The sequence below is a fragment of the Harpia harpyja genome, chromosome 12, assembly GCF_026419915.1.
Source record: "Harpia harpyja isolate bHarHar1 chromosome 12, bHarHar1 primary haplotype, whole genome shotgun sequence".
Lineage (NCBI taxonomy): Eukaryota > Metazoa > Chordata > Aves > Accipitriformes > Accipitridae > Harpia > Harpia harpyja.
This window is the reverse complement of record NC_068951.1, coordinates 6,610,781-6,631,342: the sequence shown is the minus strand read 5'-3', so window position 1 is coordinate 6,631,342 and position 20,562 is coordinate 6,610,781. Positions and strand designations below refer to the sequence as shown.

Sequence of the window (20,562 nt, the reverse complement as noted above, 5' to 3'; positions counted from 1 at the left end):
ATCGCGCAGGGGGCACAGGGGGGCTACGCGGGCGTGAGCGGGTGGCGAGGAGCGGCGGGGGGCAGAGGGACAGACAGACGCTGTTGAATATCAACAGTACTAAGAGTGGGGAGGGAGGCGAGGGCAGGACTAGGCGTAGAGGTCCTCGCGGTCGGCGGAGTAAACCTCTCCCTCCTGCAGCAGGGCGAAGTTGAGGAAGTGAGAAGGGCGATGGACCTCGTGGTAAAACTCCTTGGGGTTGGCGAGCTGCAGCTCGTACTTCATGTTGGGGTCGTGGCGAACACCTGGAACAGAGAGTCCGTCACCCACCTGAAAGCCCCTTCTGCCTCCACCATTGATCAGGAGCTTAGGGAAGCCCTCTACCCTCACAAGGCCATTTTTAAGCAAACCTTGCAGAGGAAGACACAAAATCATCACCCTTTGGGTTCCTCCCCCTAGAGATTTACAGAGCAATGCCCCCATAGTCGTCTTCTGCTAGTCAAGTGGTTTGTCTGCCACTCTCCTCCTTTCCTGACCCCTTCTGCAGCTGGCTGTGGTTCATCATGCCAGGACCTCCTGTTACTGCCCTGACAAGATGTCTATTTCTCCCCTCTATCAGAGTTTGCTCTCTTGCCACCGAAAAATCATTGAGAACTGACACCCCAGTGCTGGTACCAAGGAACGGTCAAGACCACAATGCTGGTATCCCTGCCAGCCGCTCCGAGGAAGGTCAAGCTTCCGAACAGGTAAGGAACACTTCCCTGAGGAGCTATTTCCTTCTCCTCCCCAGGCTAATCACATTGCCTCCCTTCCTGTCCCTTTCCCAGGACAGCTCACCCATGAAGTTGTAGTTCCAGGACCCTTGCGCTGGGACCATGAAGAAGCCGAGGAAACGATCCGACAGCAGCATCTGCACCCTCTCGTAATGGGATGGCAGGTAGCCCTTGGGGTTGTTCCCTTTGTCTGTGTTCTGCCTGCCCCACTCGTAGCCGCTCGGGGTCAGTTTGTAGGCTGTCAGCGTGCAGGAGCCTGGCGTAAAACTGAAGGAAAGGAGAGATGGAGCGAGTCAGACTGATCTGGGGCGGAGGAGGGAAACCAGATATGAGCAAAGGCTCCCTTTCTGCCGAATTTTTAGTCTGAGACTTCAACATGTTCCCAAGCACTGCACCCACAGGCCCCCTCACAGAAGCCTCCCTGGAGGTGTTCCCTCACCTGCAGGTGATGATGATAGTCTTCTCCCCATCCCAGGAGGGGTTGTCAGCCATGACCTTGGCATGGGTGGTGACATCCTGCGGCGAGAGCTGAGGGGACTCATTTGGTTGGGTGTGAATCCACCCCAGAGGTTCCATTTCCTGACAAAAAGAGAGTGTTTTAGAGAGAAATGACAAGACTTTTAAAACAAGACCCCTTCAAGCATGGCAGAAAGCACACAGGCATCAAAGGCTTCCCTTTCACCTGATCCCAGATCAGGCTGGCTTCAGGCCGAGCCCTTTAAGTCCCACATCTACAACAGACCAAGGGAAGCTGCCCCACCACCTCAGGTCCCCGTTACTGGAGATGGTGATCTTCTACCCACACCCAGAGGAGAAGCTCAACTCACCTTGAGATATTCATGCTGCGGCAGCTGCCCTGGGAGATGCACGGTCTGGTGTGTTCCCCACTGGGGCACCATCACAATGCACCGGATCTCCTTCACTTGGGGGTTATCGGGAGGGCTCACTCCATACAGGTAACCCGCAATCTAGGAACACAAACACCCGCCTCAGAAGCCCAGAAGAGACCTCCCTGTAACTGTGTGAGCGTGGGTGGATCCTGCCCTTAGTTCCTGAGGACAGCATCTCTTGACCGGCAGGTTCTCACTAGAGAAGAACATCGTAGTTTTGTTCAGTGCTGTTCCCCCCGCAAGTCTGGGCCACAAGGAGCCACCAGGACCCGGCTAGAACTTGTGTGCTCAGCCATACTGCCAGTGTCTGTCTCAAGCACAGAGGGATTCACACGGACAGCAGCAAGTTCCCAGCCCTTTGTCACTAGTTCCTGCCTGCCCAGGACTGGTGTGTGCCCCAGCAGCGTGGAGCACAACTGTAATAGACTCGTTACACGCTCACCTGGGCCCGCAGATCTGAGATGCAGATGAACTTCTTCAACACGTTCTTGGGAAGAATGTACGTATAGCCCGTTTCCTTTATATCGTCTGATGAAACATAAATGTGGTTCGTTCGCAGGTGGAGGTTGGCAGCAGAAATCGCTCTGTGAAGAGGAGACGATTATTAGAGGGTGCACAGATCCCTTCCTGAGCACTCTGACCTCTTCCACCGCACAGCAGCCCTGCCTGCTTTCCTACCTGACTCGCCACTCAGTCTTGGAGGAGAAGGTCTGGGTTTCGTAGTTGCTGGTTGTAGAGGTGATGATTTCATCCCCATGTTTGTTAACAGTGCGGGTCTGCGTGGCTGTCAGTTGTGACTGCTCCTTGGTTTGCTTCTCAATTTCTGCAATCTGCTGTCTCTGCTGAGAGGGGGCAGAGATCTCCATGCCCAGGATAATGTCTCGGATCTCTGACTGTGTCAGGGATGCAACGTTCACACTGAAAGAGAAAATCCACCCAAGTCAGGCATTTCAAAATACATTCTGGATCCCTCTCACCAAGGCACAAGCTCAGAACATCCACTCAGGCCGCTATGAAAAATGAAACCACAACTTTTCAGACAAAAGGAGGGATCAAATGACATGATGCGCAGATCAGAAAAGTTTTGGTGCAGATGTTTTTATCTGCCTTACTAGAAAGCAATTAATAATAATAACCAGTTTCCCTACAAAGCTGACAGGTCATTGCCAAAGGCCCTTGAAAGTCTTCTGCTCTCCACAAGGAACACTCTGGCCCCACAGTCCTCAGAGCAAGAAGGAAAGGCTGACGGGATTACGGCAGCTGGACAGTGGCTTACTTGTTCTTCTTGCCATAGTCAGCAAGGATGAGATCCTTCAGCTGCACCTCCACCTTGATCCACTCCTCATCTGTCAGGGTTGGCCAGATGTGGTGAGGCTCTGTTATGGTTGTCTTGTCTGGTTTCAGAATAACTTTGGCTCGATCGTTATTCACATGTAGTGCCCGGAGAATCAGAATCAGACGAGAGAATGCCTTGGAGAAGAAAAAAAGATGCAGTTAGTCAGAAGGAAGGAAACCAAACATACAAGGCCCTAGTACAGCATTCCTCTGTTTGGGCACACTGACACTGCAGGGGGAGTGCCAGTGGAATCTATTTGAAGGAAAATCCAAGCAGACTCAGAGCCAAGTGCTCCCAAGCAACAAATTGGGAGGGATTTCTGAAGCCTTGGCTCCTGCCTCATTTATCAGCGGCAAAGCAAAATGCAGACTAGGCATGCTGTGCTTACCGTGTAGGAAGAGATGGTTTTCAGCCAGTCGTCATAGAGATTGAAGAGAACCATCTGGGGTTCAGTAGCCTTCAGGATGAGATCACCAAACTTTTCCACTTTCAGACAGGCCTGGAAGGGCAGCTGCAACTCTGAGCCTTTGATCACAATATTGGGGAAATCCAGCAAGTGCACCTGTAGTTTATCGAGAAGAGGAATTAGCTCACAACTACTGCAGAATGTTGGCCCAGATAAAGTCCTTCATGGGAACACAGGACTGTTCTGCAATCTCCCAAAGATTTTACAACGTCCCCACAGAGCGGTATCTGCATTGTTACCTCAAGTGGGTCCAACATGCCCTTCCGAGTCACTATGATCTGCTTAGGCTGCTCCTCCACAGGAAGTGATCGAATCAAGGCAGCTACTTCTTCAGCAGTCTTCCACTTGGCCAGCTACAGAAAGACAGCAGGGTTAGAGAAATATCTCCCTGCTAACAGCAGTCTCCATGCCTTTGGGAATTGCAGAGACTCAAATCAAATTCTAAAAATACAGCTGGAATTTATGGCTTGTTCCAGATCGGTGACAAGGCTCAGCATTTCCTTCTTACTGATCACAGAGGGCAATTCCCATTCCTGGAGTTCAGTTACTCCTGACTGGCTCAGAAAAAATAACTGGCTACACCGCCTCCCTGGCTTTGCCACCTGAGAGTCTTCCCACTGTACTGGATGTACAGCCAAGTGCAACGTGATTTGCTGTAACAGTAAGCACAGCACTGTTTCTCAAGCCCTACTTGAAGACGTAAGCTCTTTACACATCAGAGCCACAAGAACCTTGCAACATCAATGCCTGCATTCTTTTACTTTTACATCCCATGCTAATGCTTGCCTGAGCATAGGTTACACACTGGAAACTGGAGCTCCAAACTTGTTAAGAGGCAGGAAGATGAAGACCCTCATGATATCTTCTGCTCAAGTGAGTGTCCCAAGCAGTCGGAGCCCACACCCAGCTCACAGCCCAAAGCACAGCAGGCAGCCAGGCCCTACCTGCCCTAGACGCTTCTGTCCTGCCCACACAGATGTATGGATGATCTTCAGGAATAGCTGTCCAGTTCTAGGATTGAAGATGAAAATGGCTCCATTGATGGGTTTTGTAGTCAAATTCCCTTCAAAAGTCTGAGAAAACAAGCAGAAGTGAAAAGTACAGGGAGATGAATGTAGCCTATCCACACACTTGGGCAACAGCCGACTCGCTGTGTGCTTTGAGCAGGAACTGTACCAGAACTGTAAGAGCTGCTCTGTGCACACTGCAAAAATTTGGGTCCATGTCGACTCCTAGTTTTCCATCATGCACGCCTCCACAACCACCCTGAGCACAGGACATTTACAGTCCCTGTCCTTTCCCCCTGCAGATACACCTCTGGCCTCACCTTGTGAATGGTCACTCTGTACACATTCGTGTCATCCACAAACCAGATGATCTGGTTGGAGAAGAGTTCTCCATAGTTCTGGGAGGAAAGGTATGGTTCTGTGGGCTCAGATGAGTACAGCTGCAACCCCTTGCGGATTCGTTCCCTCAACACATAGAGCGCAGGATTTGCTTTCATAATTTTGGCCATAGCCTGCTGGATCAGAGGTTTGCTCCCAGGGAACCAGTTCCCATAAGCACTGAAGAAGACAAAAACCAGAAGACGTAGTTGTTGCCATCAGCTCTGAGATGAAGAGACAACAGCCATGCACAAGTCTTTCCATGCAGCAGCCCGGCACCTTTCTGCTTGCTGAATACTACTGTATGACTTCTCTTGCAACATTCCTGGGAGCTGTTCACCTATGGCTTTTCCCTACACCTCCTCACAGTGGGAAGCCACAGCACGCACACGCTGCACTCCCAGAAAAGCTGCATCTTCTCTAACAAGCACACTGGAGCAGAGGTCTGCTTTCTGGGACTTCCCCCCAAGTTCTCCAGTGAAGAACAGTTGTCCTCACTTGTAGGGGGCCTTTAAACAAAGCCTGTCCTTTAGCTCTAAGAAGACTCTGACAGAAATCTCCTAAGAAAACAAATTACTAGTGAGCTGGGAGAACTGAACCATTATTATTGAATGAGGACATATTGGGCAACCTGAAAGAACTGCCTAGTTACCTTATCCCATTCACTGCATACTGCCAGCTTCTGCCTTCTCCCCTCATCCTCCTGCCTAGAATACAACCCAGTTTGGAGATGCACTAGAACACAGCCATGAACTACAATTACAGTTAAAATACAGACGGTGCAGATCTCACCTGTGCAAGTTATAGGCCAGATCAATGGCAATGAGCACACCGGTAGGAGATGGATATATACTCATGTTGTCTGTAGTGTAGTCCAGGAACTTGGCTCTTGCATAGCGCTCGATATCATGGGAATCGTAATCTCCCCAGCGCAGCTGGATATCTATCCAGTACTTCTGTGTGGTGGTGCTGTCCATCACATCTCTGAGGAGAAAGCAAGCCAGAACAATTTAATCTTGCACAAAACTCTCCTGCAGTTGCTGCATGTCTTTGACAGAGAGTAACTGCCACCAAGCATGAACACTCAAGCCAGCTACTGTCTGCATACCATCCTGAAAAGGGACTCTACTGCTCTCTTCATACAGCAGCTGAATGCAAAAGCTGTTAAGAGAAGCCCTCAGCCAATGCGGTTCAGATACAGGTTTAAATAAAGCAGCACAGTTACTCCTCTACTGTATAGTCATGAGGAGTCATCTCCCCCGCAGAATGTCCGGTGAGGATTCAGTTGAACTAAACACAGCACAGGTGCAGAGAGTGTCCAATTCACTCCAGATTCTGGCCCTAAGACAGCACAGATTTGTGGGGTTTCCTGAAGAACCCTTCTGAGCTCCTGAGCTCTGGCTCAGGGGAAGGATCGACTGGAGGAGAGAACAGGAACAAAGATAGTCTTCATGTTTTGCAGAAGGCAGTGCTAGGAGTTGCAGCAACCATCCACCCAAACTAGCTCTGCACTTTGCCAGGCATGATTGTGTCCTCCTGTGTCCCCAAAGAAAACCAACCCTAGGTGCCCAAGAGATAGGGGCTTTGGCTCAGGATGACAGGATCAGCAGTTCTGCTCTGCAGCAAGATCAAGGAGAGGGAAAAGGGAAACACTCACTTGGAATCTGCAAGCAATGATGGACGTGACACATTCCACTTATAGGAAGCAAAGAGAAGGATATCTGCGCATGAGGAATTCATCTTGTATGACTTCCTGGGATGGATGGTCTCCTTCTGCACTGTCTCAATCTCCAGAGCATCCAGCTCTTGATCAAACACCTGGGAAAAGGCAGTCAAAGATGAGTTCTGTTCAAGCAACCTAGCTAAAGAATCTATCCTCAACAGAGAGCTAAAACAGGCACCCAGGAAAATCCCATTTTCTCCCCTTCTCTGTCAAATTGCTGAAGACAGGCTAGCCCTGCTAAAATCCCTGGGACAATCTCTGTTGGTACATAAGGAGCATATATGCATTGCACAGAAACAAAGCAAGTTAACATACTGCTCACCTGACACAAATCCATTACAATGCTCTCATGGATCTTTTGCCACAAGTGAGCTCGGAAAATCTGAATGAGAGAAATCTTCAGCGTGGGGATCTTGCCATGCATAAAGATGCCTGTCAAATCCAGCTGCACCTGAAACCCAACATATACCTGCAAAGGAAAAGCAGCTGTGAGAACATGCAACAGCACAACTGATGAAGTTCAGAAAACAGAACAGCTACTGTTAAGAAGGTTTAGTTCATCTGTAAGAGATACTCTGAAGAGTTAGTTAGATTGATTAACTGCTCTCATTTCAGTGGAAGTTCCTACAGGTACAAGCTCCAGGTACTTACATTGGCTCTGTTGATGGTAGGAGACCACCACAGGGTGAATCTTCTGTTTGGAATTTGGTTCAAACCCGATCTCTGGGCATTCGTCAGCTTCTTCCACTTCATGGACTCCTCAAAGCCACTGGCCTTCTCCCTAGAAAGGGCAGACAATCAATTGCATAATATGTCCCTCATCTCCACTGACTGCCACGTGCCACATATAATAGAGGTAGGGAACACACACACTGGGACCTGGGAAGATTGTTTCATGCAAAGAAATTTCCATGGATTTGCATGCTGAAGCTCAGCTATAGCCCAATCTCAGGTGCCCTCGCAACTGAACTATGCAGTGTGCTCAAGTGATGACTGAAAAACAGAGAAGTCTCAACAGAATCAGTACGGCTTGAGCCAAGGACTCCTCCTGGTGCACCACTGAGCTCCAGTTTGCAAGACAAGGCCACATCAAAGTTTCTCTTACCAGAAGAGACCCTCCCACGTGGGGAAGTAAGTACCCTTGAAGAGAGTGTGCTCCAGGATTCCTTCCACTCCACCAAGTGCCTGGATCATATCTGTGCGGTAGTTGTTCAGGTTCCAGAGTTTGCCATCATGGCGCTGATGCGTCCACCAGAACGGGTTCTGTTTCAGGACCTGGAGACGACAGCACACTAGTGAGCAGCTTCGTATTTAGATCATCTAACCTGGATGCCCTAATTGTAAGAACCAAGATGATGATGATGATGTCAGTGAACAAGTAAAAAGCCTCATGCTCTCAGTCCTGCAGGACACAGCTCATCTACAACATGAGTTCAGGCAGTACTACTATGCAATTCAGACTAGGTAGAATCTAAGATGATGTTTTTATCTTTCAGGGACTGGCCCTCTATAGAGCTACCACTAGAGGCTTTAAATAGTAAATTTTCCCACTGTTATTAACACTTAACATTTTGGAATGTTTGTTTTGGGACCTTTTCTCCCTTTCCAGAAGTGTTTTCTTAATACTCAGTTGTGATAAGCGTGACGTTCCCCAAGACACTGCAATCTATTGAAATGCTTCAAAAGTGGCTAGCTACAGATTTTGGAGCATTTGGTTCTCAACAGCCTCTACCAGTCCCAACACATGGCTCTAAGTCCTTCCTGCAGCAGACAGACAAGGAATTGCACCTGCGATAATGCAAGGTGAAGGGACATTGTATGGAACAGGTAACTGAACATCACACTCAGCCAGAGAAATTTCCAGTCAATACCTGATACTGTTTGAAGTCAGTCCTGACTCTCCATCCTTTATCATAAGCTAGGGTATGCCGGTCCTTCTGGAAAAGGGTGTTAATACGAGGAATTCCCCTGTCCCATGAGTCCTCCAGATCCTCTAGTGTCAGACGCCTGAAGAAAAAAATTCCCACACTTTGTTAGCGCTCAGTTTTACAGCAATGCATTAATGAGCATTTCAGGTGATGAGATCAGAGAAATAATACAGACCTCAGGGCTCTGGCAGGAGATATTCTAAAATGGCAAGCACTCAGAAGCTCAGCAAACTGTCTATAGCCATCACTATGAACACACTGACATCAAACAGCCAAAAGAAAAATCCTGCCCTTGTAAGTGCGCAGAACTAACTGCAAACGGGTCTGATGCCAGCTTTTCCTGGCACCACTTGCCATACCATTTCCCTTAAACTGTGTCACGGGTGCACTTGCTGCTTACAGAGTCCGTACCTCCTCCAGAGGTAAGACAGCAGCTTTGCAGGCAGCCTGTAGCACGTATCACGGGGCGAGCAAGGTCTCCAGAACTCTGAGACAGTGCAAGACTTCACACCACTGCGTGTCCTCACACACACACAGATCTGATTGCATGCGGAAACACACCTGTTCTGGGCTATAGCCTCTTGTCGCTTAAGGGCATACTCTGCCCATACTCTCTGAGAGTCAATGAATTCACTTTCCCATGGCTGGATGTAACGATACAAGTTTGGGATAAGCTGGTCCTCCTCGTGACTCATTCCTGAGCGGAAGTGAGTGATGCCAACATCTGTCTGCTTGGACCACCTGGAACAAAGAGGCACAAGAGTGAGTTAGGAGCAATAGGACTTCACAGGCCACACTGCCACGACCTACTGTAAAGGCAACATCTCTCTATAACATGGCACGGTTTAGCATTCTCAGATATTTTTATGGGAAAGAGCATCTAACAGAACACTCAACCCATGCAGGCGTTAGAGCAGCACAACTCACCTCAGGTCAGACTGCGGGATGAGAACGTGGCCCATGGAGAGCATGCCCAGCCCCCCCAGCTCTTTAGGGGTGTAAAACACCACCGGCGGAAAACGGCTGGGCATTTTGGAATTCAGACCAATTTTGATTCGAGTCTGGATTTTATTCTCACATTTCACCAGCAAATCAAGCAGCTCCTGAGTATTTACAACAGCTTCCCGGAAATATGTCATCAAGCCAATCAGAGCTGTATTCCATTTGTTGACAATCTAGAAAGGAAAGCAAAGGATCAGTTCTCAGTCTGTTCTCCAAGCATCTCCAGAAAGCTCTGTCGTACATCTTCCTCCCACCTTACCTTAGTGAAAGTTGTGGAGCCAGATGCCATGAGGATCTGCCTCACTCTGTTGTGAAATCTCTGCATAGACTCATCATCCACACGCAGGAAGCACTGAGCTGTGCGCTCCTTGGTGACCTGCAAGAGCACAGGGACATCAGTTCCCTCCTGGGAGCCCTCTCTCCAATACAGACAGTAAGGTGAGCGCTTGCCAGCAGGCAATTATGAAACATGAGGAGAGAAGGGGCTGAACAGCACCTCTACAGTTTCAGGTCCCTGCTCATCCCCAGCCAAGGATTTCCCATCCCTCTCAGGAAGGAAAGTTCATACCCAGTTCATTTTAACTCCATCTGCCAGTGGCCCCAGTTACACAGCTGGCAAACTCATGCTCTTAGGCACCCTCCTGCCAGCAGGTATAAACCCTGCTTTGATGCCAGGTACGGGCCAAGCAGGGACTGATCTCCCACCCTGTCAAACCCTCACCCTACCTCATTCTGCAAGTTCCAGACACCATCCTTGTGGGTGAACTCCTCATAGCTGGTGCGGCACTTGGGCAAGATGCGGCACTCAAACCCGCACATGTTAAACAGCAAATTGGGGTTATCCTTGCTGTAAACGGATACGAAGCTATTCTCCCACTGTACTGTGGTGACTGATCGAGGCAAACGGTTCTTGATATCCCAGAATACAGCACGACCACTGAAAAACAAGATGTGCACAGTGACAGGCTGTCTGGTACTGAAGCAAAATGGAAACCAGGTAAGCTCTCAGTGCTTTCCTAGCACTGTAGTCTCTTATACCAATCACTCACTATCAGATTTACAGCACAGACCCCTCACCTCTTCTGACTTTTCTTCCTGAGCACCTGCCTATCAGTCTCCAACAGTTATTCATTACAATTCATTTTCCCACCCCCCACCACTAGTTTTTTTCCAGGTTGCAGCACTTACAGGTTCACATCATGTTTCATGAGGCGCATCCGAGCATCCCGGGGCCAACACTTCTTGTTGTTGTAGCCTACAATGTTCTCGTTGTTGGGATCTGGATGCTCTGTCAGGTACCGCTGAATCAAGTCTCTTGCCTCATCTGCTGTAAACCTGAAAACACACAGAAGAGGATCTGGAGTTACATGATCAACTTCTCAAAACACCTTCTCAGACAGAGAAGGACTTGCTTATGGATAGCCGATTGCCATAGCACGTTTGAAGGTAACTATCCAATTTCTGTATCCTCCCACTGAAGGGGGCTTCAGTTTCATTAGCACAGAGTGAACCATGACTGTTTGGGTTATCTTTCCATGAACAGACATAAAATTTTATGTCTACTTCCTGGGAAGCCAGAAAAGGCTTATTTTACCAGTGGAAAATCTGTAACAATTGAACTTTTGGCATTGTTGCTTTTCTACTGGTCCAGAGAAGCTGTAGAAAAGCAAACTGAGAAAGCAAGAGGAGGCATGTGGACACCCAGTTCTGGGAATGTCTATCAATTCAAATATTCCTGATCTTTCTTAGCAAAGGGAACAAAAGCCTAGAGTAGGAGCAACTAATTCCCACTTTCACAGCATCTGCTGCAAGATGCCAGAACAAAAGTTCACTTGAGGAAAGCAGCGCCCCAGAGGTCTCACCTGAAGAAGATGTGAATACGGTCAATGTATCTGCAGAAGAGGCGAATGGGATGGGCCACCTCAGTGGCAATGTCTTGGAAGCTCAGGAAGTCATTTGGCATCTGGGGAGGCCCAGCCATTTCACTGGCACGGTGCAGACCCAGCACCAGCAGGTCCATCACAAGCCCATAATACTGGACAATGAAGGAAGCAAACTGCAGCCCACGAATAATCCCATACGAGTTTGTGTGATTCATGTCCTGAGGAAATGAAGGGGAATTGTGAGAACCTGTCACATTACATCAGAGACCTTTTACCTGAGCAGTTGCTCTTTAGCAGGACCCAGAAAGGTTTTCTTACTCCCTCATCACTTCATTCTCTGCCAAGTCTTGTGTCCCCTCCTCCCCCGTGGGTCCAAAACCTCTTAATTTTACAGTCCACATACGCCATTTCCTGAATAGCAATCATCACCTTGTAGTTGATCACTACGTTGTTCTTGGCTGTCATGTAGTCAGCAATGTTGTGATCAACAATAAGACGCAACAGCCTGTTGAGCAATGTCAGGTCAATCTTCTCATACATCTTCTCAAATCGAGATTCCAGCATGACATTACATTCACCTTCACTCGTTTCCCAAACATCTTGCAGATTATTAATGCCTGAGGAAACAAACAAGTTTGTCATGTTATCTGACACATCAGAACACAGAAGCACCCTTCTGGGCACAGGAAGTCAACATATTTCCTGTAAAGCCTGACTTTTCAGCCTCTGGTCCTTCCAGTCTATCCAGAAATGGGAACAGACATATGTAATCAACCACAAATGCTATGGAAGTTCTCCTCCTCCAGCGTATACACGTATATCTATTAACCTACAAAATATAGTCTCTGATTGTAATGATAATGACTATTGACTGCAAGCTGCAAATATGAAAACTCAGCTGCCAAGGCGACTTGCAGGAAGCAAGCTCCCGTTAAGAAAACTCATTTTTGCGTGGAACACAAGACCCCGCTAACCTTGGCACCACTTGTACACCAACAGTGGAGGAGGTTCAGTGTCAGCAGGTTTGATCCATGGAGGGAAGAGTCTTCGCTTATCAGCCTCATACCACAAATACTGATCCAGATAAGCATCTGTGATTTTCTCCAAGGGCTCAACATCATAAACAGGAACTAAGTGGCTGTAGAGATCCATGAACTCAATACCCACCTAAAAAAAGAAGAGGAAAAACTGAGGCTTATAGTTGACAGAGAACACAAAGTCTTAGCGCTATTCAGCTCCTGAATGCAGCGTAACTTTTAGTATGGTCTGGCTTTCACCAGGACACTTACCTCCTTGAAGGCTCTCTGAGTTAAAAGGTGTCGTTTGATTCTGGACAGAGCTTCATGAGGATTATCATAAGCCTGTTCAATCAAGCCCAACTCCTCTCTCTGCGACTGATTCAGACGGGATTTCACACTGAAAGCGAGAAAGAACAGCTCAGGCACATAAACACGAACAAACTAATGGCCATTGCATTAAACTGACAAAAGACACTGTTCGACCAAACCAATCAAGACTAAGATCTGTAACTCTTCACAATCCACATCCCCAAGCTTAGAAGCACGGCATTGATTTTGCCCCAAGTGGCAGAGTCCATGAAGAACCCCCAGCCAACCTTGGCAGTGCCACAAGCTACAGCCTTTGAGTCCATCAGGGTAAAATTTACAACGAACTCAATTCCAGGAATAACAGATAACAAAACAGCTTCAGAAGCCTTTCCCAGTGCAGACGTCTGCCCCTGCAGAACACAACCACTTCCCCACTGCTCACCTGTAAGCTTCCTTCAGCCTCTCCAGAGCTAATATGAGCAACTTGGTGTCATGCTTGTAGGACAGCGGGGGGAAGGGAATGGGTGAGAACCTCCTGCTTTCCAGCCAGTGCACTGTGGTTGTGTACACAGCAACAGCCTCCTCCGCAGTGATGTAAGGCCCATCCTGCAGAACCACACCACCAGCGTTAGTCAGTGAAAGGTTCCCTATGAAAACAGCACCAACTTGGGCAACCTCAGGCAGGGCAGAAGTACCTTCAAGTAATTATGCTGCCGCTCCTGCTCAGCTTTTAAGTACAGTCTGGTCAGCCGGCCCAGATTCTTCTTACAGACGGTTTTGTCTACAGTGGCACCCCGACGGATTCGCTCCCTGTTGTAGTGAGCTGTATTTGTCCACCAGTCAGCTTTTGCCTTCACATACCTCAAGATCATGTTCTCAATAGGAGTTGGCAGTCCTGGCACCTGGGGAGGGACAGCAGCTTGAGGGAAGCAGGAGTGGGAACCTTCACAAGAGCAGTTCCACCTGGGAGATGTTAAAATGAACCAAAAGACCAAGCCAGAGACCTACCTTCCAGGGGATATTGGCCTTCCAGCACCGCCAAGCCTCGCTCAGATGCTGCAGGATGGTTCTGGCTTTGTTCTGTTTGATTCCCTCTGGCATCATGTCCAGAATGTCATGCATAACGGCTGCCCTCAGCTCCAGGTCAAAGTGAGACTCCACACGCTGCTTCGTAACAGTCTTTGCTACACCCTTTGAGTGACGGCCTGGAGAAAAAGCAAAGTACTTCAGCAGTTCTGACGTTATTGGGCAGTGCTCCTCTTCTTCCTAATACAGGAGTGCACAGAGGTGCAGGATGTCTGAAGAAATTACACTGCCACATCATCACTGGTGAGTTTGGAGTGGACAATTAGGAAGCTATGGACCCCACGGTGCTATGCAGCAGGGAATCACACTTCCATTCAGAATCTGTTCTGGGGGCACTGGTCTCCGAAGTGCTCTAAACCGGTCAATAGCTCTTGGGATTGACATGGAGCACGGATACAGACCACCACTTGGAACAGAAAACTGGAGTTTGAGCTGGCAAGTAAACAATATTAATCTTTACCACACACTCTTCCCACATCCAAGATTTACAGTGTGCTGACCTTCAAACTGCCTGGCCAGCAGATTCCCCAGCCAGCGTTCCAGCAGTGGAGTGATGCCCCTCATGAAGAACAGCCATACTCTCCAGCCTGGAGCCCAGAAGCCACAGCCAGGACCTTTGCCCACAGGCCCCTGGGAGAACAGAGACATGGTAAGAGCAGGTCACTTACTGACACTCCAGAATCCCTCCCTTGTTGCTGAGTTTACATGGGGTCACCATCATGTGGAAAGGTGGAACTTACTGTGTTAAACCTGTAGTAGATTAGATGTTTCAGGTCCTTGCACATACGAATCTGCCTCATCAGTTTGTACTTGTATCGGTACATTCCTGTCAGCTGACCCACATGGGCAAAGATGTACTGCAAGCCATCTGCCAACTGAAACACAGGGAGCACAGTCAGAGATAACAATAAACAATACATACATTGCCTCGAGAAGCAGGTTTATTTTACAGCCAGGAGCAGAGTGTATTAGGCCATACAAAGCTCCTAACACTGACTCGTACAATGATCAATTCTTATCAACTAGGGTAAAAGCAGAATTTAATGCAATGCTGCATGCTTTCATTGTTCCCCCTCTTCTCCGTAACACTGGAACATTCAGTCATTTTGTGCATCCTATATAAGCCCGCCCAGACATTCCGCTCCTCCTCTCAACTTCCCCTCCTCACCTTTAAAAAAAAAAACAAACCCCAAAAGAAAAAAAATGAGCCTACCTGAAATGCATCCACATTTCCAAGTCTGTATTGGACATGGCTGTCCACCACCAACTTAGTCAGCCGCAGAACCTCTCGACATAGATGGAAAGCATTACCAAAACGAGATTTTTTCCTTTCCTGGAAGAGACAAAAATCCAGGATTTATGTAACAATGTTTATATAAGAGTGAAAGGGCTCTGATTTGGTTGGTCTGTACAATAACTGAACAGCTGAGGCACTGTGGCCTGTCTTACCACACTAGCTACTTAACAATCTTCAGGTTTACTCTTGAGTAAAATAGCACATGGACCAATACCTTAGTGGTGAGGGTCTTCACGGGCTTCAAGTTGAAGTTGTAATCCAAGTGAAGGTAGTTCAGGTTCTTTCTGTGAATCAGCAGGTTCAGCATATTGTAGCCCTGGCGACACACCTGCAGGCCTACTTCCACCCAGTCCAGCTTTGTCGACTGGAAAAACTTTGTAGCCTTGAAGGAGCGGAATAGGTACCTGGAGAGAGCAGAGACTGTTATCAGCGGAGTTCCCTACACAGACCAGCAGTTCCCCACTGAACAGACCCCACTTACCTCTTCTTCTGGGCCTTGGGAGGTCTGTGCTTGAGCGCATTCAGAACATAGTATTTCAGTAGCTTCTGATAGGAAACTCGCACTTTCACTGGCTGGCCTGCTGGGCAGTGCTCACGATACCTAGGGATAAACCATATTTCAATTTTCCAGTTAACTCACATGCCTTAGAGAACAACAAGTTTCCAGAAACTCTCCTAAAATCTCTAGAAACTCATCCCACAGAAGGTCTGTCTTTATTTCATTTTCATTGTAACAAGGTAAGAATGTCACAAATGCTAGAAAACCCCTTCTCCCAGGAAAGAACTCACCAGTTCTTGACCAGTGGGATATCAAGAGCTCTGCGAGTCCTCCCAGACCTCAAGTTGAAGGGCCGTGGGGCCCACAGCAGGGCAATGCCATTGGCTGTGTTATCTGTGTAGAGGGGGGTATCCTTCAGGAAAGGTTCCACAAACTCTGGCAACTCAAACTCTTCATCATCATCAGGCAATGGTTCCTGACTCTGAAACGCAGAAACACCACACACCATCTGTTTCCTGGTTGCTTCAGCTCAGTTTTCAGAATTAACTGAGTAAAAACTATTTCTTTGCTCTCGTGATAGACGTGTGACAGTGTTGAGCATCAGAGAAGCAAAAACCACTCTACAAGGCCCCAGTGGGCCTGAGAACTAACTTTGGCTACCAGACCCTGAGCTAGGTGTTACGGAGGTAACTCAAGGGAGATGTCAGCTCCATGAATACACCAAGGGCAAGCAAAAAGATAAATAACCCATCAGAAGACTCTAAAATAACACTTTTCATTATGCATTGGGCTTTACCCTACAGAGACCAAAGGAGACAGCTTTGTGGAACTCCAGAAGTAGAAAAAGACTACAAATGACAACTGTGGGGGTTTTTGTGAAAGGAAGAGCTATTGATTTCTCCTGAAATATCTATGTGTGGGTGCCACTATTAGAAGCAAGGTTATGAACAAGATGCTAAAGCCCCATCACCTCCACACGTAGCATTTATCCCAGGCTCTCTTGGACAGCGACTCACCTTGACAGAATGTCTGTGTGAAATGGGGTTGATCAGTGGATCGAAGTAAAAAGCTGGAAGATCGGGATCTTCTGTTTTAATGAAAACGACGTTTGGAGTATGATACCTACAATACACAGTATGTATTAGAGCATCCTGACAGCTTTTGCCTCCTCTCCCTGCTCTTGAGACTGCTACACTTACCAGGTCAGGTGGACATGGTGTGGCAGGTTATTGTACAGGTACGGGAACGCGATTTTGTACTCTGTCCTGATCGGCTGCCTGATGATAATTTTGTTGATGTCGTTAAATTCATTCCAGTCTTCATCCCTCAAATGAGACAAAAATAAATTGTTATATGAGCATTCAGGGGGACAGAAGGGCAAACATTTTTGACTGAAGACATGATATGAGTGCTTTTCCTTTAGACTTCTCTTCATACTAAGAACCATTCAGTGTCCAAAGCAGCAAGCACATCACAGGCTTAATGCTAAAGAGAGCGAACACCCAGGAATAGCTCACCCAAGACAAGACACCTGGTAACACATTAACCTTCCCAGCCCTTTTCCCACATAACCACTTATCTCTCCTCCTAAACCTAACACTTACTGAAGATTGATGTCTCTAACAAGAGGCTCGAACTTGGGACCTCCAGGAATAGCCATGTTCAGCGCCTTGGAGGTAAAGAATGCTTTCAGGTCAAACAAATAGAAATAGTTGTCATCCACTAGGTCAGTGAGCAGCTGATTAGCCAGCCGGTACAGTGTGGACATCATCGGGAGAGTGAACTGCCAACGCTGGTATGTTGAACCGTTTACATACCTGCAAAAGAACAAAGCACGGACACTCGGTACACAGCCAGAAGACAACTGGGCCTTTACCAAAGGATCAGAAATAACCAAACACCTTTCATCGCCCATCATTTGCAGAAAATATCAAGGACAGCCAACACACAGGCCCTCCAGACCGAAAGAAAGGCTGCAGGACTGCTAAAGACCACTACAGACTACATCTGCCCAGAAAATACCAACTGCTCCAGTTCCTCTCCCCCCATATCCAAACTGATACACAACATCTGTGCACTCTTAGCAAGTATCAATTCAAATTCCAACTAGACAATCCAGGTTGCCATCTTCATGGCACAGTAATAAACATCAGAGTTGTAGCGGTCACTGGGCAGCAGCCCTCCTGGATTAGGAGGCCTTGTTTGCCCTCACTGGATGCTGAAGACAAGAGGCATAGCTTACAACAATCAGGTTCTCCCTCCCACCCTTGAGGGAAGGTTCTTCTCTCCCCACCAACATCACATGTAGCCCAGCATAACACAACCAAAGGTTATATACTGCTACGTATAGGTAATTTATGTAGCGCGTTTGTTTTTCTCCTCTCCCAGTGAAATGTGCTACCAGAGAGGCACGTACTTCCTATTGTCTTTCAGCGGCTGGTGGTCATAGAACCAGTCCAGCACAGGAGCATCCTCCTCTGGATCCAGCTCAAGCTGAATTGCTTCCAGGGGCTCCACATCCAGGATGTTATCAGCATAATCCAGAGGGGGTTCTTCATCATCAAATGGGGGGAATCTCATCCTCTTGAAGTGACGCCTATCCCTCTTCTCTCGCCTCATCATAATCCACATCGACCTGGCAGAAACACAGAGACCGTTAAACCTTGTTTTTATTGTGGATGCACGCGTGTTCGCTCACAAGTTCCCACCAGGGTGAAGGAAGAAGGCACTTACCCCCACTGAGCAATGTACACCGGCTCTATGACCCAGGGAATCTCATTCACAAAAGAGATGGCGCCTGTGATATGGTACAAGACTGGAACATCTCTGATTTGCTCCCAGGGCATGGGCATGTTCTCCAAGAGCTTCAGAACAGCATGAGGCATGTACTTCAGAGCACTACAATTAGAAATCAAGGAAAATCAGGGCTGGAAGGGATCTCAAGAGAATAGCCATCCATCTGCCACAAGCCCAATTACCTCTACACCTTTCACTCCTAAAAAGTGCTCATTTAACCTGTTCATAAAGGCGTCCAGTGACAAATCCACGACATTCCTATTCTATCCTTGTCGTTTATGCATCTCACTACCAAAAAGTTTTCTACTGGTTTGGCTTCCGAGAGACTGTCACACATTAAGAATATTACAAATGAAAAAAAGAAGTTTCAAATGAGTTTCTGGAGTTTTTATGGGTAATGGTAAGTTAGTGCAATGGATCATGAGCGGTGTGAGATAGCTCTCCGAACCCAAACAGCAAAGAAGCAGTCATGGTGCTTCATAATCGTGCAAAAAAAGGTATGCTGACTACTTCATACTCTCCCCCAACTTCTTCTAGGGTAAAGTGCTATCCAGGGTAATGTTCTTCTCAAAAATTCAAGGCAACAACTTCCTTCACATATCCTCTTCTGCACTGCTACCCTAATCCAACTGATTATCCCATCCTCCTCGAGCTACTATGCTGCTTTCTATGCACAACCGACAGGGAAAGCCCTTTGGAGGAGGGGCTCTCCCTTTAACGATCAACGAGAAGCTTTGACAAGGCAGCAGAGGAGGACGTGCATCACATAGCGGGGGGGGGGGGCTCCCCTTACCCCAGGTATACGCGCTTGTCGTGACGGAATTTCCTGTTGGTCATGTCGCCGTGGTCACGGATGATCTTCCGGACGTGCTCGGGGGGCATGTCCTCCTTCTGCGCGTCCACGAAGCCGAATTTTCTCTTCTCCGCATAGCGCTTGGCCTGCAGCTGCTGCCACTTGCGGGCTGCGGGGACAGAGAGGCAGCGGGGTCAGGCCCGGTCCCGCTCGGGAGGACGGGGGTGCAGGAACCGGCCCTACCCACCTTTCTCCTGCAGCTTCTCCTCAGACATGTAGTCGGGCAGCGGCGCCAGCGGGCTGGGCACCGGGGCGCAGCCGCCGCGGTACGGGAAGACGGCGGCCATGGCGACGCACCTGCGGGGGTGGAGACGGGCTCAGGGCGGGGACGGGGCCACCCCCGGCCTCTCCCCCACCATCCCCACCGGCATCCCCCGCCCACCCCGGGCCCCCATCGCCCCCCACCCGCCCTCACCGGCTGCCGCGACGCCCCGCGGTTCCCCACCACAATGGCGGCCCAGCGCCGTCGCCACCGCGCCTCAGAGTCCCGGATGTGGGCGGGGCGCGCAGCCAGGAAGGCTGCCCAATCAGCTTTCGGGTAGCCTCGGCGACAGCTGGCGCGGCCCATCAGAACGCGGAGAAGGGGCAGGAGGCGGGACCAAGGGCGGCAGAGGAAAGGAAGTTGTGCCTGGAGCACACTTCCGGTGGAATGCCCGGCTTTCTCCGGTCCCGCCCTTCACTGCTTTCGATTGGCGGAAAGAGGCAACGGTGACAGCTCGCCTCCGGCTCTGATTGGACAACGCGTGGCGCAGATCAGCCCACGCTACCTGTAGGGGGCGCTGTGGGGCAGGCGACGCAGCGGGGCGTGGGGGGGGCTATGTGGGGCCGGCCCTGCCCCCGTGGGGCCTTGTGGGGGGGGGTCCCCCATGGGGCGGTGGGGGCCTGAAGTGCCCCCTCAGTGGGGACAGTGCCCACCTCGGCCACCCCACGTCTTCCTCCCCCTCCCCAGGGACTGTGCTCCCCCCTTCCCCGGGCCTGGGCCCACCCCACAGCCCCAGGCAGGGCAGGAGGACACCGCACCCCAGAGCCCCCGGGGAGGGACGCCTACATCCCCCCCCCCCCCCCCAGCACTGCCTCCATGGCCATACTATGGCCCTTAATGCCTCAGAAAGTATCCACCCTGCCCTTGGTGCCCCCTTCCCAGCCCCCCCGGGGAGCAGAGATGCCCCCCACCCCTCTGTGCTTGCCCAGCGAAACGGAAGGTCCGGCTCGCTTTAGGCAGATGACCGGGCTTAATGTGTTGCCATGGGCCACGCTGCTGCTGGGCGGTCGCTCGCCTTAGGGCTTCAGCAGGGTGTGGGGTCCCCATGGGGCGAGGGGTCTGTGCTGGAGGGGATT

General features: G+C 49.4%; 1 protein-coding gene across 1 annotated transcript; it reads right to left on the bottom strand.

Annotated features, from left to right (window-relative positions):
* On the bottom strand, nt 1-19,744 carry PRPF8 (pre-mRNA processing factor 8). Its single transcript, XM_052802922.1, has 43 exons — nt 19,640-19,744; nt 19,412-19,521; nt 19,165-19,333; nt 18,309-18,473; nt 17,992-18,210; nt 17,180-17,392; nt 16,775-16,900; nt 16,592-16,697; nt 15,866-16,056; nt 15,558-15,677; nt 15,291-15,480; nt 14,993-15,112; nt 14,520-14,654; nt 14,280-14,409; nt 13,702-13,898; nt 13,389-13,595; nt 13,136-13,299; nt 12,655-12,781; nt 12,340-12,532; nt 11,795-11,982; nt 11,345-11,583; nt 10,671-10,817; nt 10,209-10,419; nt 9,742-9,858; nt 9,408-9,655; nt 9,042-9,221; nt 8,424-8,559; nt 7,658-7,827; nt 7,204-7,333; nt 6,875-7,021; nt 6,487-6,647; nt 5,622-5,813; nt 4,772-5,009; nt 4,389-4,517; nt 3,684-3,797; nt 3,367-3,540; nt 2,919-3,112; nt 2,321-2,560; nt 2,085-2,226; nt 1,580-1,720; nt 1,192-1,331; nt 817-1,019; nt 1-284 (listed from the first exon to the last, which is right to left on the bottom strand). Exons 2-43 carry the CDS (start codon nt 19,509-19,511, stop codon nt 130-132), a joined length of 7,008 nt encoding a protein of 2,335 aa, XP_052658882.1. The 5' UTR covers nt 19,512-19,521; nt 19,640-19,744; the 3' UTR covers nt 1-129.
* Nucleotides 19,745-20,562: the final 818 nt, after the last annotated feature.

What these genes read in the sequence shown, in the direction of transcription:
- PRPF8 (XM_052802922.1), bottom strand. Translation starts at nt 19,511, where the DNA reads ATGGCCGCCGTCTTCCCGTACCGCGGCGGCTGCGCCCCGGTGCCCAGC. An exon ending in CGTATTCACATCTTCTTCAG is followed by an intron (nt 10,818 to 11,344) that starts GTGAGACCTCTG and finishes GTGTGTTTTCAG; the next exon opens with GTTTACAGCAGATGAGGCAA. An exon ending in CTGGCCTATAACTTGCACAG is followed by an intron (nt 5,010 to 5,621) that starts GTGAGATCTGCA and finishes TGTCTTCTTCAG; the next exon opens with TGCTTATGGGAACTGGTTCC.